The sequence below is a fragment of the Apiospora marii genome (assembly GCF_038362585.1).
Source record: "Apiospora marii strain CBS 49790 chromosome Unknown utg000004l_segment0_segment1, whole genome shotgun sequence".
In the NCBI taxonomy this organism is placed as follows: Eukaryota; Fungi; Ascomycota; class Sordariomycetes; order Amphisphaeriales; family Apiosporaceae; genus Apiospora; species Apiospora marii.
Window position 1 is genome coordinate 535,589 of NW_027117376.1, and position 17,867 is coordinate 553,455.

Sequence of the window (17,867 nt, forward strand, 5' to 3'; positions counted from 1 at the left end):
GTCAATCTCTGACTTTAGGAGACGATTGCCGGTTCAGTCGGCAAGCGCCTCTCACAAGCGAGGTGAGAAAGTAACGATGATACAGAGTTATGTGGGATGCCGGCGTTGGGCGTGAGTGAGTGTGGGTTTCCCTTGTCCAGGCAAAACTCTGTGTAAGTGATGTGTACCTGGTATCGAGGCAAACCACCAAAAAAAGGATAACACAGCCAGCGATGGCGAGACACCCTCCCCAAAAATGTCCGAATCCAGGGTTTTCGGCACTGAAGCGCGTGTATGCAACGCTAATCAATACATAATCTGGGGAAGCCGGGGTCCAACAGCGCGGGAAGGGGGAATCTCAGTTGAGACTCAGAAGTGATCCAAGCGGTTCCGTGGGGATGTAGAGCCTCAGATTAGGTCGTTGGGCGAAGACGACCAGAGATAAGGGTGGTGGTGTTTGTGGTGACAAGTGGTTTGGTGTCAAGAAGAAACACGGCGGACTTGGTTCTTATGTAATGGTTTGTAACAGAATTGCGAGAAGGCCGCTGAGTTGCCGGAGAGCCAGTAACAGAGAAGGAGCCTGTATAGAGGGGAGAATGGGAGCAGTATGTAGAATATAGTATGGTGTATAGAGAACTCTTGGAGTTTCTGCCCGTTGGTCTCGTCCCAATACTGCAGGCAGGCAATGAATGGATTTGATGTATGGCACTGAGAGCTTGTAAGTTCCAAGGTCTTTCGGCTGCAAGACGACCACAAAACTTTTCCAGTGCTTGGCTAGGTAGGTAGGTAGAAGATAGATCCGCTTGATGTTGCGCGGCAAAACTGCAGGGACAGGTGTGTAGACTAATATGGGGATTAGTTGTGGCGTATACGCAGGCGTACTGGTACTTGCAGGCTAGGGGTGGGACGGAGTAGTTGGGAATCGTTCGATAGGATACCCTGGGCCAAGCAAATAAAACCACTGCAAGCGCTGCACTACGTCTCCAACTTGAGGGCGATCCACTTGCAAGTCAGGCTGCCTTCTCTATTTTTTTTTAATCCTCCTCTTCTGGGATGTAGTGGTAGGGATAATAGATCCTCCCGAATCTGGTAGGTACACTCAAGCCGAGCGAGGAGCGTAGTACCTAGGGAGCGTGCAGTAGTAGCTGAGCACACGCAAGTAGCGAAAGCCCACTGTGTGCTCTGGTGCTGCTGTGCTCAGTGGGAAATATAGAGTTCGGACTTTAAGTAGCAGTGGGAACAGGGTCGACGAGGGTCTCAGTCTTTAGTGGAGTCAGCCCGTACAGCGCTGGGTTTGTACTGAAGACACCGACACCAGAACATCCACCCATACACGCGGACGCAACAACGCGGTGAATGGGCTATTGACTCGGGGATTGATGAGACAAGAGATGAACTCCAAGTGCGCTGCCAAGGACAGGCTTCGACAGCACAAACAATGCGGCCTTCAACGTGGTTGTGGAGAGTGGGTAGGCGGACCAGAGGGCGGGCTGGCGGGCATGTCGTGTCCAGTTGAAATTTCGAGGGTTGGTTGGGTCTGGGGTCGAGTTACTTTAAAGTAATAGAAATCCAAAATCCAAGGAAAATCCACCCGTCGTTGCAGCTAAACAACAACCACCTCCATTTCCCCTACATCTCTGTACCTGAATTCAGCCCTGCTACTCAGACATAGCACGCATATGTGATGATGGGATGTACATACATACATCGTGGCCATATACAATATACAACATTGATGTAGCTACTAGGGCTTATATCATGTATGCCGCTATGCATTTGGCATTGGCCTGGATATCAATGAAACACCCTCCTAGATACGCAAGGAAACCCCGTTGAAGACTTCAAGTGCACCAGGTGTATTCCCCCCAACCCCTACAGCAATTTACGTCGACGTTGCTTTACATATCATCTTCTCAGCCTCGTTGATCGATCAATAAGTGGGCATTCGTGAGCGAAAGTCAGTACCTACTCGTGAGGCGGCGACTTCCGCCAGATATTCTGTCCGATCCCGGAGACTTTATTCTATCGACGACCACATATGCCTTATATTCTCAGCAAGTATGCCCAGAGTGAACATGTTATGTAGATAATGAAGAAGAACATTGTCCTGGTTGAAGCGCCCTATCCAGTTGTATCAATCCGACCGCCATTCTCTGCAACAGTAGCAATGTCTTCGCGCGAAGTATGTATCCAGCATTGGAGCTTGATCCGGAAGGCTGAGACCAGGTATTATTGAGACCCGTTTCAAGGCGTCCCGCAATAGTATGACGTTAGAAAGCACTGATCAATGGAGCGTCACAAGCAGCACAGATCTCGACACCAACAACGATATATATCACCGCCTAGACATATGCTAACCATTGCCCAGTCTTTAATGCGCCCAAAGGCTACACAGCAGCACAAATCCGCCATCGTTTGCCTGCCGTTATTGCGACGGATTACTGTGAATCTGGGGTAAGGTCGGTGTCTCCGGCGCCTAGACCTGTAAAGGCACATCGCAAGGCGCCGAAAACGGCTTCCGCCTCCAGTCAGGCTCCCTGGCAACACACCTCAAGAACCTGCATGATTACCCCCCTGTAGCGCTGCTGCTGCAACTGGTTGTTTTCGTGATCAGCTGGTTGTTTTTTCTTTCTCGGTTCCCCAGTGCTGGGTAAGGATGGATGGATGTGGCTACCCCTCTTTGCATTTGCAGCAGACGTTCCCTTGTCGTTGGCCGTCAGGACATCCATCATCTACGCTTTGAACCTCTCTATACACCACCAGCAGGTACACTGGTCGTACCGAGCCGTGCTCTGCCTACTATCTCTAGTGGTACTCCGCATGTATTGTAAGTAATATTTGAAGTTCTAACTCAACCTTTCCTTTGCGGAGAGGTTGGGGCCATCAATATCTTCCCCGCCAGATGCCGCCTTTGCCATTAGCGGCCGGCCAACATCATATGTATGCATGCGCAGGTCTAGGCTTGGCTGCCTGCTTCAAGGCCTTCTAATAACGGCTCGCTAGGCGCTCGTGACCAGCATACATGGTCGATACATAAAGCCAAGGTGAAAAGGGATCGTCTTGTGGCTTGCGTTCCTTGAGAGATTCAACGCAAGTGAGACGGAATGGTGACATTCGTACGTGCGGCGGCCAAGGATGGTGGCAGATTTGAATCTTATATCTCCTCGGAGCTATGCACAAAGGCTAGAGCAGATCCACAAATACAGCATGCGAGCCAATCAGATGCTTCTCTTCGCGGCCCCTACCGGTTTAGGCACTCGAGCGTAGCAACCAAGAATCCAAACCCAGGCCGTCTTTCGTAGCGGATCCTTTTCCGTTCACCGACCGACCGACCGGCATGGGGATGTGACTCGGTGTTCGGGTGTCGCTGTCTTTGGATTTGCAACATGCACCCCGGCCTTGAGTTTGGAGGCGGCGACTACATGGCATACGAATAGGTGCAGCCACCGACGACAGTACACCAGCGCCTTGAGCACCATCTTGCGTCGGCGCTAGAAACGGTAGCGCGAATGATGATACGCCGACAACTTTGACAGCCACACCACAAGCTAGGTATTCAATATGATCATCTCCAATCGCTTGACTGATGGGCTAGGAGGAGGTCCTGCATGTGTTGTGTGCACGTGAGGCCGGTGAACGTGTCAGAAATTCCTTTTGGTCCTGGCACGTTGCACAATGACGCTGCCTTGTCGACAGCCCATGATGTGATCAGTTGCCGGCATCTCACACCACCCACCACCACGCCTCGAAGTCGGCGCTCGAATGCTTCTAGCGCCGTTCCAGAAGGCTGGGCTTTCGCAAGGGTGCTGCGTCACTCTGCTGCGAAGCTCATTGCCTATTCGGGCGACATGCTCAACCCCAACAACCCTTTCGGTTCTTATGCATGCGTGGCAAAGAAAGTCTCCCCAGCAGCGACCAGGCTAGCTCAATCTCAGGGTAAAATCCCAAGCCGTCTTGTTGTTATGCCGCCTCACTAATTGGCTGCGTGGTTCCCAACACCACTCAAACTGTCAGGGCATCCTCCAAAGCAAAACCCGAAGCCTGGCATGTCGTGATCTGCGTGGGGTGTGTTGCGTACCTGGCATTAGAACGCCACCTAAGATGCAAGATGTATGACAACCTCGGGGCAGGGCGGCGACAAGGGTGCACCGAAGCTGGCCGTCATCAGTCTCCGAGGTGATACCTGAAAACGAGGCTCGGTGTAGAATATACCGCTGAACCAAAAGCCGACGGCCGACTGATGTATCAATCGGTATATTATGGTATATGTCTCGTCAGAACCAACTCTCGGAGACAATGTTTCCCAAACAATCCTAACTCTAAGTTCCAGATAGATGCTAGAAGGGAGAACTATCTGCAATCCTCCCAGCAAGGCCATACTAGATCGTTTACAGCCGAAAGGGCCCGGTTGTTGCCAACCGATCTCAATAACTTGTTCTCAGAAATGTCTTTATCGTAGTACAGCGACATATACTGTTGACTGATTGAAAATGATATCACTGACTGTCATGTGTATACATAGTGAATTGTGTTATTTTTCTCCCCTAAAAATTGTTTTCTGAGATCTTCTCCTGCTCTAAAGAAACCATATTACTATAGTTCTCCAATGCCGCCAGTCCAGCTGGATTAGTGATTAATATAATATAACAACGTTCTGTAGCCAGGTAAATTTACGCGCGGAAAAAACGGTGAGACTATATCTAAATAGAGTAACGAGGGCGGTGTAAAAAGACGATTACATATGATCTGCTGTGGGATATTATACCCTGCGCCGTTCACCTCTCGGACCTGGCCCTAATCCCGCGTCCCAAATCGATAGCCAGGGTTGCCGCCAGCAAGATAGCATTGAAAGCAGCCATCATGTAGAACGGCGCACCCGTACTCGTGACATCGAACAGGTACCCGCCCAGCTTGGTGAGCAGCAGGATGGCCGCGCCTCCACATAGGGAGTACACGCCAGCTATGGATCCTTTCAACTGCACCCTAGAGGCTACAAGCTCTTCTCCCGGGCCAGCAACCCCATTTGCACCCTCCAAGAGAGGAGCGTTTTCATCTGTCCCATCCATCTGAGGCCGCGAAGCGGGTGATTTCGTGATATCGGCCTTGAGCACACCGCGGCCCAACGAGCCGAGGCTGGAAACAATGGCTCCGATCTGGCTGATGCCGAGTAGTGCTGCGACTAGGAAGACATACCCGCTGCCACCGCGTCCGCCAACATCTTTGAACTCGGGGCTCTGCAGCCTAGGGAAGACCGAGTAGCCGACAACACCGCACAACGTAGCAACGGTGACTGGCACATTCACACCACGCCAGCGTCTAGAGCTGAGGTATCCGAATACAGGAGCACACAGCAGTGCCACAAATTGTGCCACGCCAGTCAATATGGAGGCCAGAACATAGGCAGCCCGGCACTCTTTCTTGAGCTCAGGCGACGGGTCATGGGGAGAACCTTGGCAGAAGCCGTTGCTAATGAAGAAGGTGTTGACGTAAAGTGGGATAAACAGGCTGATGGCCACGGTACTGGCTCGGGCGACAAAGCCACCCAGGTAGCCAAGGGCAATATGCGGGTCGGTGAAGCCCAGCCGAATGGACGAAAGGAGAAGACGGTGATACGGCAGAGGCTTGAGCAATTTGGTCCCATGAGCCTCCGAACCAAGCGCCTCCTTGCTGCGTAAACCAAGGAGCATCCGCCAACCTTTACCTTCTTCGCCCTTTAGGCCCCGCAGTCCGATGAAGACAAAGATGGCGACCAGAAGTGACACGACTGCTACGACGTAGAAGCTGTAGGTGACAGCATCGGCCAGGGTGACGCCCTCGCGCTTTGAGAACTGGGCGGGCAAGGGCAGGAAGAAAATGAGAGACACCAGCGCACCGCAGCCGGTGAAAAGGCCGACGAGCCCTGCAAGTGCAGACGGCTTCCTGCCCGAGCCTTCCACGTCAGTCTCTGGGCCCGCAGCCGCATCATCCTCGGCCGTCCTCGTGAAGGTTTCCGGCGTGATCGTGGCGTCGCTCTCGAAGCTCATGGCCACACTGTCCCTCTGGTTCGATCTGGCAGGTCTCGTCGAAGCCGCGTCGCCGGAGGACTCTCCGGCCGCGGCCCCGCTCGCGCCGTGATCGTCCGTCAGCACGGGCAAGATGGCCGTGACCATGGTGGCAGCGGCGGTGGCGCCGAGGGCGAAGAGGATACGGGCGAGGACGAGGCTAGGGTAGACATCGCGGGCCTGGACGAAGACGGCGAGGGCGAGGGCAATGACGGCGTAGCCGAGGACAGCGACCCAGCGCACGCCGAGGCGATCGCTGGCGAGGCCCCATACCGGGCAGGCGACAAGGGCGACGAGCTCGTCGACGAGGCCGAGGGTGCCGACAATGTCGCCGACGCCCTCCTTGAGGCCGATCAGATCGGTAATGGCAAAAGAAACGGCACTGTTCAGGAAGACGAGGAAGGAGATGCTGAAGAGCGAGATGCCGAGCAGATAGGTCGCGGCCTGCAGTGGCGTGGTCGACGCGCTGAACGGCAGCAGACGCGTGATCCGCTGCTGCAGACGGCGACGCTGCGGCTGGTCATAATGATTACTCGGGGCCATCGTGTAGGTGTTTGTCCCGTGTCTCGTCTCAACGTGTGCCCAGCAATTTCATGGTGTGTCTTGTTGTTTGTTTTGTTATCTTCAGATGTCGTACGAAGGTCGGGGGTTCCCAGCAGCATAGCGTCGTCATTGACGCCCGCTAGCTTATCGATCCACCCCAACCTTAGCGTGCTAGCCCCGATCCTACATGTACCTAAGAAATGCTCCCGACTCTCCGGGTTCCCAAATGTCATCTCCATGATGGGTATCCCCCTGATGGCAAAAGTACAGCATTTTGTACAGCACTTTCAGCCACTATATTTTATATAAGTAATCGACAGGGCAGGCTATCTGATTGGTAACTGCGTACCTCACAGCAGGAAGAGGATTTCACATGATACTAATTACACCAAAACTACATGAATCCCGGTTTATATAATACGGCATCATTTGGTAAGGCCAACGGTTCGCCGTGAAGAAGATACTCCCGATAGATGGACGGGCCTTACACACGTCGATGTTACAACAGCCTTACGAACAAGGATTCCGTTATTTGACACCCTGCTTTATTCAGTATTCCTGGCTCTGTCCAATGGAGACTTATAGTAAGGCTAGGCGTAATCAAGCGACATTACGAACTTTCTCCTTCTATGTTACACGTAGGAATCAATACCGGTTATAGCGCCTCTTGCCATCCCTATTAATCTATACACTCATTATATGTGACCAGCTCATGCCCAGGGCCATAGCTTGTTGTGTTTGTTGGTTTATGTATACACTCGGCTGTCGTCCGTTATGCTGAGCTGCCCGAAGGCCCGATCGCGATTTGCTTGCTGACACTGCCATATTTGGCTTGCCAGGCGTAAAAGTACATGAGAGCAGCAAAGGGCTGCCCGAAGATAGTGAACGATACCCAGAAAATGCAGTTTCCGACCAACTTCCAGGTAGGACCCTCTTTCTTGGCTAACGGGAGTGTTATAGCGATTAGTGGAAGTTGTAGCAGCATACCGAAAAATGCCACCCCTGTCCATCGTGTCAGCCTGGTTGGTTTCCAGCAGCATGAAAAATGTTACTTACCAATGATGTTGTGCGTTGGCACACCCACAGCCAACTCATGCAGAATGGCGGATATGAAGAACACCACTACACTAGAAGCGAAGAAACTGTATCCGCGTTCCACCAGAGGAGAAAAGACATGGCGCTTCATAAAGTGCGAGACAGGCTTGTTCCACATCCGCCAATAATCGGCCAAACTGCCAGCATTCCACCAGTCGTCGTAGAATGACCGGTCGCCAAATCGTGTCACCTCGGCCAAGGCATTCAAGGTGGACTGGAACAAAGCAAAGAAACCGGCCAGCCATATGACCAAAGAAATCGTAGAAAGCTTCAGAAGTCTCTCCAGGATCGAGACAAAGTTCAAGGAGTTGATCTTATCATACGAGTTCCTCAGCACGGGCGCAGCATACTGTGCGCTGCAGAACCAGATAAAGACACTTAAGCAGACCGCCTCACCGACCCGCTTAAGAACGAAAAGCCATCTGATCTTCTCCGTACGTGGGTAGACGGGCTGGTACACGAGTGTTGGTGCCCACCAGAAGTAAGCCAGGTTGGACATGGTAATGTTCTCCGGATATGGGCATTGGGCGTATATTTCGGGTAGGGATGCCAGCTCGCCCCTGATAGGGTGCAGATAAGCATGACGCAGGTCTCTGTTGGTGAGCGCGTAAGAAGCTGTCTTCAACCAGACAACGATGGCGTGTAACTCGGTGAGCGTCCCGATCAGCGGATGGTGAATGTAGTTGTAGACCACAAAACTCGTGACGGTGAGAGAAAGGGTGGCATTGATGCCGTGGGCCCATCGAATTCTCCACCACATGATCTTGAAGACTTGCTGCTGATCGACGGTCGGGCTTGACGACCCTCCGCGACTGATGGCAAGTGCACGGGAGGCCTTGGCTTGTTGCGCCGCGTACAGTTCAATGGAGTGGGCAACCCACAGAAAGCACGGTATCAGGAAGTAGAGAGCAAGACCTAGAATCAGGTCTTGGCGCCTGAAATCATGACATGTCAGGCATACCAGATTGCCGTACTAGAGGACGTGTAAGTATGACTAGCCACGCAACATTGTGAGGTTCAGTAGCCTACCTTTTGGAGGTTTTCGATGATGAGGCGCACATTTCCCACAACTATAGAGTGTAAGTATGCTGACGGAACTGTATCGGAAGATGATGTATACCTAAAACTATCACCATCAGGTTTCGAAACCCAACGAAACTGGGCGAAGCAGCAGAATCGTGACTGAGAGTCGAGGGGCGGACCTTTGAGTGAATTGCTGCAACGTGGCGGTATTTCCTGATGAACGTCCTTCCCTCGGACGTTGTGCCATCTGGCCTGGGCTCGTTCTTGACAGCTTCGGCAGCGGCTTTATCGGTTCTGCGCAGTGAAGCAGAAACAGAAGCCGTCTCCACGGCAGTTGTCGTAGCGGAATCCATAGCGTATCAACGTTGTCGATTGCCACCAGTTGTCACGCTCAATCGCCTGACCACATGAAGCGTAACCCGGCAAGAGGAAGGATTATTATAGTCGGACGAACAGACAATTAGAACAATCAATAAGTCTTTTCGCAGAAGACAGCCGTCAGTGGCGCCAAAATCACACCCAGCGCCGAAATGCTTCCCTTGATGAGGGGGCCGAGCCTTCAAGGTTCGAGTCTAATAAGCTGGGTTTGGTTGGCTTGAGTTGCAATATGGGGAAATGAGCTCTTTCCCCGTCCGGCTTATGGCTGCTGCAGTCGGCTGCGATTGGCAAAAGATGAAAGTATTAGATTAAAGGATGAAGGGGTTGAGAAGGTTAAAACCACATCACACTCTACATCCAAAGCAAAGCAGTGCCTGGTGTCGGGTGTCGAGTTATGGGAATTCGGCCAGTCGAATCCTGGGCGGAGGGGCGAGGACGTCAAGTATCAGGGGGACATACGTCAAGTTGGCTAAGAAAACAACCTGGTGGAGGGGAAGCCGCAGCCCAAAGATCACCATTGGTCAATTGACCTGGAATGCTACGAGGTTTCCTGCAAGCTGCTCAACAATAACAACAGAGGGTGCAGGTGTGCCAAGGAGATATATATTTCACTGCAGACCAATCCATCTTAATTATCGCCATGCAAGGTGCATCGGAAAAGATAGGAGGACCGCTGCGCTCACTGTGCAAGTGTGCATTGCGTCAAAAGACCCTGGTGATTTTAACGGTCCATTTGATGTCGGGTCGGTCGCAGCGACCGGTAGGTGGGGCTGACATGTGCTGGTGGGAAGATTGAATTCAATTCATTGATTAATGGGGCAGACCCGAGCTGCTCATTCCTCGCCAAACATGACCGGCCAGCAGGAGGCGAGTTCAGATGGCTTGCTGGTGAGGCTCATCGAGTATTTCCCCTCGCATACTACCCTTCTACGTGAAAATAATGGCGAAAACAAAAGGCTACCTAGGCCGAAGTAGAGTTCGATTGAACATTATCATGGAATGAAGGTCATTTCGGCGTCCCTATGTAATACCAAACTCCACATTCGCAGGACTCGGTTGAGGGATTCTCCGTTTGAGGAAAAGCCAGGTGGAGAGTTCCCAGATTTTCAATGTGAGGCGTTTATGTAAGCAGCCGGTACGTACAGTTTGCGGCTGTGACCTGTTCGAAAGAGAAGTGGATCTCAGCCATTGAGGCTCAACCCTCGGTGATTCAATTGAACTGGGGCCAACATTGAACATCAACATCACGCTTGCAGCCTCATGTGACTTTGGCATGCATTCCAGCCCGATTTACTGCATTACCTAATAATCATTTTAGCCAACTTCTGTTGGATGCACAAGTGACGCGCTGTGCCACGGTTTGTTGCTCAGTAGGGCACCTCGAAGACATCTCGCTGCAGTTTACCACCTTGGTTGGCACGCGCCGCTTTGCTTGTCCATGAGATAAAGCACAGCATCATGTCCTACGACACGCGTGGGGACTACGGAGGGGGCGGAGGAGACGACGGGGGCAGATTTGTACGAGCACGCGGCCGGCGGCCAGTCACCGACTATGGCGCCACCATGGCCCATTGGATGCGCAACCGCAATCCTCGGTACAAGGGTTCTTTTCAAGGCGAAGCTGAGCGCCCTAGTGCCAGTTATATCGTCGACGTAAGTGACTGCTACGAATCCGACAGGCCCTGTAGCCAATGCTGATTTCCTTATAGATGTTTCCTCCGCTGGCGCGAGTTACCAGCCCTGCGGACTCGGTGCCCGTGAAGCACCTACACTCGTCACTCAACAAGATAAAGCATCCAGTTAATATCGTTCGCTGGACGCCCGAGGGCCGTAGGCTACTGACTGCGTCCAGCAGTGGCGAGTTCACCCTCTGGAACGGTACCGGCTTCAACTTTGAGACTATCATGCAGGCTCACGATGTAGCCATCCGTGCGATGGCCTATTCCCACAGCGATGACTGGTTAATCTCAGCCGACCATGACGGTACCATCAAATATTGGCAGCCCAACTTCAACAACGTCCAGGTGATCCATGGCCATCAAGATCCAATAAGAGATCTTGCTTTCAGCCCCAACGATGCCAAGTTCGTCACAGCGTCGGATGATTCCACGCTGAGGATATTCGATTTCAGTGGAGGTGTCGCAGAGAACACACTACAAGGCCATGGCTGGGATGCGAAGAGCTGCGACTGGCACCCGAACAAAGGCGTTATCGTATCAGGGTCCAAGGATCATTTGGTGAAACTGTGGGATCCCAGATCAGGACGTTGTTTAACTACCCTCCATGGACACAAAAACACCATCACAAAGACCTCGTTCGAGCGGGTCCGGGGAAACTGCCTTGCCACATCAGCTCGAGATCAGACCGCTCGAGTCTTTGATCTGAGAATGATGCGTGATGTTTGTTTGCTGAAAGGACACGAGAAGGACATTTCCACCTTGACATGGCATCCTACACATCCGAATCTGCTAAGCACAGGTGGTTCTGAAGGCTCTCTTTTCCACTACATCTTGGACGAGCCCAATACACCGGCTGGACAGCCTATCAGCATCAGCCCTTACGAAAGCTCTGATCCCTTGTCTGCACCGTCACAGACGATATACCCTGCCCACAAGATACCTTACGCGCACGACTTCGCAATATGGTCGTTGGACTGGCATCCGCTAGGCCACATACTTGCGTCAGGCTCCAACGACAGGATCACGAGATTCTGGTCTCGTGCTCGGCCCGGCGAGACCGAAATCTTCCAAGACAGGTATCATATAGGAGAAGCAGCCGCCGAGGCGCAAGGAACATGGCACCGACGAGATGGTCGCCGTCAACGCCAGGAAGAGGAGGAGCAGGAGATAGAAGACGAGGCAGAGGGCTTGGTAGACCAGAAGATGCCCATAAAGCAACTCGGTGGAGGATTGCCTGGTCTGCCTGGCTTGTCGCTACCGATTGGCGGCATTCCTCCGCCGCCCCAGATCCCTGGTGTTGGATCTGCACCGCCATCTACTATCCCTCTTCCCTTCCCATTACCCGACATGAACGGGGCTGCACCTCCCCCGCCGCTGCCAGGCATGGATCCTACCAACCCTGCGGATTTCGCCAAGATTGCGGAAATGATGCAAAAAGCTGGCGTTCCTCTTCCCCCGCCTCCTGGCATGTTGCCCCCCGGCTTCGCTCCTCCGGCGAACTTTGTGCTGCCTGCCGGGTTCCCACCGCCCCCTGTTCCACCCGGAAACGCGGCGATGGATGCGGTTGGTAATGCAAATGCGGCACGCCGGAGGGCTCCTCTCCCCAGTCAAGAGGATAGCCTACGTGCAGAACAAAAAACAGGAAATTATACGAGAGTACGGTAATAGGCGTGCTGTTATGGTTGAGAAGCTTGGTGCTTTTTTGGGAGCAGTTTGCCAGGCACGTAGTGTAACAATAGTCACGATTTGGAAACCCAATAGATCGATTTAATATACCAGCAAGGGTTATTCGGCTGGCGGAGCAAAGCGTTTCACAAAAGACATCGGTTTCCTATTCACTATATCTAGATTCGGGGCATTTGATATGCTCACGGGTGTTTCCCGAAAACTTTGACACAATGGGCTCTGAAATTATTACTAATATAATGACATATGCCATCTAGTTTGTCGATGATATTATGCTATGCTATGCTGTGCTACGCTATCTGTATCTCTATGTAGGTGATACGCCCTTTCTCTACTTTCTCCCTGTTCGGCGAACCGATAATATCAATGCGTTGCAAATGCGGACGATCTGAAGCCTCATCGTTAGTAAGATGAGCCGATCTCCCACCGGGCCCGAGGCCAACTCAAATAGCGGAAGAACAAAGAAGCTCCGTGCCATACACCTTGACAGCTTAAATTCCAAAACTTGTAAACGAAATGCATGATACAAGATTAGAGTTAAGGTTCCTTTCCACCTCTAAAACGCGGGTATATACCCATCCTCTATTTACAGTTGCAGCCCCTCTTCTCCTGTGCCTTGGAGACCACGTTAACGCTTTGCAGGAGGCTTGGCGAAAGCCTTCTGTCGGTCCGCATAGTCCTTGATGACGAGGGCGCACGTCGTGTCGGCGCAGAGGCGCTTGCGGCGCTGGACGGGCAGCTTGGAGGCGAACTCGAGGCCGCTGGCGCGCTCGACGGCCTCGACGGGGACCTCGAAGTCGGTGATGGGCTTCTCGTTGGGGATGGGGGCGTTAGGCAGGACGAAGGCGCCGATGGCGACGTTGCCGCCGACGGCGCCGTCCTCGGCGAAGATGACCTTGTAGAAGTGGGTGGGCACGGCGACGTTGGGCGGGTTGCCGATGACCTCGTACTTGACGTACCACTTGTTGTCGGCCGGGTCCTTCTTGGGCAGATAGAGCGGGCCTGTCACGATGCGCACCGAGGGGTAGCGCACCGTCAAGCGCCGGCAGAAGTCCTCAAAGTGCGCCCAGTAGTCCCGGTTGAAGCCCTCGCCCACCTGCGGGCACATGTTGGTCAGGAAGAAGGTCCCGTCCATGGCCGGCTGGCTCCATTTTGCGTCCGCCGCGGGCACCTGGTGGCCCCGGTCGTAGCCCGACCGGTAGTAGTCCTTGAGCTTGGCTCGGAACTTTTCGGGCACCGACTCGTCCTCGTGGAAGGCACTGTGCTTGCGGTCGGCATCCTTGGCCGCAAGCGACGCCGGCGTGATGTGCTCGATGACCCAGTGCGGGTTGCGCAGGCGTCGGTCGAAGGAGGAGACGAGGGCGGCGCGCGTGGCGATATCGGCGACGGGGCCTGGGAAGCCGTACTCGAATAGGCCGGATGGGTCCACGGGCGCCCCGAAGAGTGCCGCAGGCGCGGAGGTGGACAAGCCAGTCTGTTGCGCGGTGGTGGGCTTGAAGATCTGATTGGCGGGGATAGGCACCGGTGCCGAGGTGGCGCTAGGCGACGTAGATACTGTTGTTGTGGTAGTGGATATTGTCTTGGTGTCGAGCTTGCGATCGGAGGGGGAGCGTAACGAATACATTCCGGCTGTGAAGGCGGCGCCAGCTCCAGCACTGGCAGCGGCGATAATGGCAAGTGTAGATTTAGACATCCTGGCGACTTTTGACCGGCTCCCTACGGGAGCTCGCTGGCGGTATCGAGGTTTTATACGAGAAAGAGGGAATTAAGGGAGCGTACGGTGTCTGAAGGGAAACCGGTCAGGCGCTGGGCGATTGTGAGGGTATGAGCAACACGCATGCACGCGGGAAGGTGCGACGCCTGCTTCTCGGCGGCCCTCGTGGTGATGGAGGGGTGGTCGCTGTTCCAAATTTGGTCTCGAATGGGCGACTTGGAGGGAAAATTCACCGATTTCCTCAGCCTCGAGACGAGTTAGGACAAGGCTAAGGGAAGTCGGCTGGGCTGCAGGTACGGCGCTTATCCCTGCTGTTCGTGATTTGGCGCCGCGACCATGGGAATGTTTCGAGCACTTGACTATTGATGCGAGATCGAAATCGTTTATGGGGCTTATAACTTCTCGATCTCCCCGAGTAATTGTATGATGGCATTTGCTATCTTTATCATCCTCTGAGCAATCTCGTCTACTGTCTGTTGACTTGGAGAGGTCACACTTCTCGGCCCTGTGCAGCTTGTTCCTTAGTGCGATGCATGGTACCAGCCAGTCATCCAGTCGATTCCGCCCAATAGGAAGGGACATTTACAACACACCGACCGCGCTGCCCAAGGTTGCTACCCTTACCTACTTCAATAGTGGAATCGTTCATACGGGAGACAATAACGGCCGCAAGATCGAGGTATACACCTGTCTCGTTTATCGGAGTGTCTACAAACTTGGTTATTTCCATTCGGGCGTTATGCGCCACTATGTGGGCGTTGACAACATGCTGTCTGGTGTAGGTTACCTATGGTGCTTAAGCCTGGTTAGCCCCAGAGTCTTGTCAAAGGCACCACCTGAGCTTCTTTCTAGGTTACTGCCCCCAGCCTATGGAGAGGATGCCGAAGACAATAGTTGGACTCTGATTCGCGCGGGGGCACGATGCTTGATATCTACCCGTGCGTGCAGGGAACCCCACCACCCAGGTACTTTAACGTTGAATGATCTCCCGGCGGCCCTGGTTAGCACCGATCTGCCCTGCCCATGCCATGCGCGGTTGCTGAAGATTTTAGTCGCAATCGCTCCTGCTCTGTCCTATCGTGTGCTTCCCTTTTCCTTAGTGTACGTACTGTAGGTAAGAAAATGACCTGACCAAGTTCTATCGATAGTCAAACTGGGAAGAAAAAGAAGAAAAAGTATAATTCAGATGCTATCTTCTCACCGACCATTGGCAGGCGTTCTTACTGCGGTAATCCCTCTCAATAGTGGCCATCAAGGTGCTTGCAATGCAGCTGAGGCGGATGCTTGGCATGCCATCATAGGCCCAAACGCATGCACCCCCATGTACAAAATGTACAAAACCGCCTTGTCGCGACTAGCTGTCCGCCTCCTTCCTGCTACTGCAAGCCCGTAACGACTCATTCTCCTGGCAGGTACCCCCTTTTGATGATTTCATGTCGGCTGATGTCGTGAAGCTGCATCTTACTCCTCCTTTACTATTGTACATATACTATACAAAAGGGCTGGTCCGTTCACAAGCGCTTCTTTGTTCCTGCCCACTTCCGTTTCGAGACCTTCCGACCAGCGCGGTCTGTTTACGTCCACGATCTTACCAAGCTCCCCGGAACGAACCACGACTAACAACGAACGATACGCCGATGCTCCCCTAAATACCAAGCTAGCCACATCTCTCGCGAACCCGATCGAAGGGTACGCCTACTGCAAGGCACCGACCGGCGAGACGTCATTGACCAAGAACCAATCATGGAGGCCATGGATGGAACAGGTCTTAATAACGACACGAGGGGGTGGATCATGTGTCTCGTGGCCGGCATTGGTGGGTGACCAAAACCACCCGCACTCTGTATATCATTCACCTGATATGTTGACTCTTTTCTCATAGCCTGTGTCTTCGGCGCGAGTATCATTTTTGTCGACAAGCTCGTCCGCCTGTTCCCTGGGAAGCGGGACTTCAGCATCCAGGAGAATAGTACTTTCCTGGCCTGCTCGTTGAGTCTGAGCTTTGGTGTCATGGTATGTACCGTACAGTCCTGCATGCCGGCTGCCCACGCAGGTGCTTTTTCTTGTGGCTCGTTACTTACAAGGCACCGCCCTAGATCTTCATGTCGTTGTACAGCATGCTCCCCGAGGCAAAGAGCTACCTTAAGAAGGGCGGCATCTCGGAACAAGCCTCTGGTTTCATACTGATGGGATGCTTTATTGGTGGATTCGTCGGCATACAAGTACTATCGCGGCTGTTTCATCAGTTTTTGCCTTCGCATGTAGTCGACTGTGACCACAGCCACGACGATCCCGCCCATGAAGGACACGCCCATGCCCATGATACTACTCGGAGGCAGTCACGCGCACGCGCTAGAAGCTCCGACAAACACCGCGAAGTTCCAGATGGGTACATTGGTGGCCCAAGGGTATCATCCGTAGGCGCCAACGGACATGCCACCGAATCTTCTCCTCTACTCCCGGCGGAAAATAGAGTGAACGGTCAGCCAGCTGGACTGGCAAGGCCGGAGACCGGGGTCAGTGACACCATGGGTCAGCCTTTTTACCCCAACCGTGCCATTCGGAGCAAGACCGCAACGCTGGAAAGGCGACCTTCAATGCTGCAAGTACAGAAACGGGTCATGTCATTTGTGAAGGACACTAAAGCCAATTGTGATGAGTCGGGGCCATGCTATGGTTACTCGGATCCCTGTGGCCTTGAATGCTTCAAACACCTGAGTAGCCGCACCGTCTCCCGTGCTTCGACGCTTCTGCGTACAGCAACGGGGACTTTTCATCCTGGAGTACATGACCTGAGGAGGCTGGATGAACAAGGCGGCAACGACGAGGGCCACAGCGTTGCTCTGACAAGCCCGAGCTGCCGAACAAGCCGGACTCATTCCAGAGATAGCCACCATCACCATGCCGATCACTGCGAGGTTCTGGAAGACTGCCCGGAGAGGGAAGAATGCGCCTCCATGCACTCCGAGGAACTGGAAGCCCAGCATCATCACCACGTAGCCGAGAACGCCTTTTTGTCGATCGGACTGCAGACATCGGTGGCCATCGCTCTACACAAGTTCCCCGAGGGCTTCATAACTTATGCTACGAATCATGCGAACCCAGCCCTAGGCTTCAACGTCTTCCTCGCACTTTTCGTTCATAACATCTCCGAGGGCTTTGCTCTGGCTCTGCCGCTCTACATGGCTCTTGGTAGTCGTTTGAAGGCCATGCTCTGGTCTTCTGTCCTAGGCGGACTGAGCCAGCCACTGGGTGCGGGCATTGCCGTTCTGTGGTTCCAGCTGGCCAAGAGGACGCACATGACTCCCACCTCTGTGTTTTACGGATGCCTCTTTGGCGCCACCGCCGGAATCATGGCGAGCGTGGCACTGCAGCTTTTTGTCGAAAGCTTGAGTTTGAACCACAACCGCAACATGAGCATTTTCTTGGCGTTTTTGGGCATGTCCCTTATGGGACTGAGCAATGCTTTTACTTCTGATGCACATTAGCGTGGGGGGAAAGGCTCTGGTGTTTGGTCAATTGGATCATTTACTATGAAATTATGTTCATGGATGTAATGGGTTCCGGCCCAATACCGCAGTATAGCTTACGGGCTTCCTTCGCCCGCCGTACTCGAACATTGGAACTAAAGTAATGGCTGAATTTGCATTACGATGGGAGTTATTGGTATTCAATCGGGTTTGCATAGGTCTAGGCGGCTTGCGATTTCATTTTCAGGGGTGGTTGGAC

At 53.2% G+C, this 17,867-nt stretch overlaps 5 protein-coding genes across 5 annotated transcripts; 2 read left to right on the plus strand and 3 right to left on the minus strand.

The window, feature by feature from the left end:
- Positions 1 to 4,754: 4,754 nt before the first annotated feature.
- PG985_007140 (MFS transporter) lies at positions 4,755 to 6,563 on the minus strand (the record flags this gene model as incomplete). Its single annotated transcript, XM_066826909.1, has 1 exon — positions 4,755 to 6,563. One exon carries the CDS (start codon positions 6,561 to 6,563, stop codon positions 4,755 to 4,757), a length of 1,809 nt encoding a protein of 602 aa, XP_066684584.1.
- A 772-nt stretch (positions 6,564 to 7,335) lies between these two features.
- On the minus strand, positions 7,336 to 9,034 carry PG985_007141 (MBOAT family protein; the record flags this gene model as incomplete). Its single annotated transcript, XM_066826910.1, has 4 exons — positions 7,336 to 7,565; positions 7,620 to 8,631; positions 8,688 to 8,728; positions 8,779 to 9,034. 4 exons carry the CDS (start codon positions 9,032 to 9,034, stop codon positions 7,336 to 7,338), a joined length of 1,539 nt encoding a protein of 512 aa, XP_066684585.1.
- A 1,483-nt stretch (positions 9,035 to 10,517) lies between these two features.
- On the plus strand, positions 10,518 to 12,403 carry PG985_007142 (uncharacterized protein; the record flags this gene model as incomplete). Its single annotated transcript, XM_066826911.1, has 2 exons — positions 10,518 to 10,712; positions 10,769 to 12,403. The coding sequence occupies 2 exons, from the start codon at positions 10,518 to 10,520 to the stop codon at positions 12,401 to 12,403; spliced, it is 1,830 nt and encodes a 609-aa protein (XP_066684586.1).
- A 649-nt stretch (positions 12,404 to 13,052) lies between these two features.
- PG985_007143 (DNA/RNA non-specific endonuclease) lies at positions 13,053 to 14,117 on the minus strand (the record flags this gene model as incomplete). The annotated part of the gene is made up of 1 exon (XM_066826912.1): positions 13,053 to 14,117. The coding sequence occupies one exon, from the start codon at positions 14,115 to 14,117 to the stop codon at positions 13,053 to 13,055; it is 1,065 nt and encodes a 354-aa protein (XP_066684587.1).
- Positions 14,118 to 15,881: 1,764 nt separating this feature from the next.
- On the plus strand, positions 15,882 to 17,626 carry PG985_007144 (uncharacterized protein; the record flags this gene model as incomplete). The annotated part of the gene is made up of 3 exons (XM_066826913.1): positions 15,882 to 15,954; positions 16,021 to 16,151; positions 16,235 to 17,626. 3 exons carry the CDS (start codon positions 15,882 to 15,884, stop codon positions 17,624 to 17,626), a joined length of 1,596 nt encoding a protein of 531 aa, XP_066684588.1.
- Between the last annotated feature and the right edge of the window lie 241 nt (positions 17,627 to 17,867).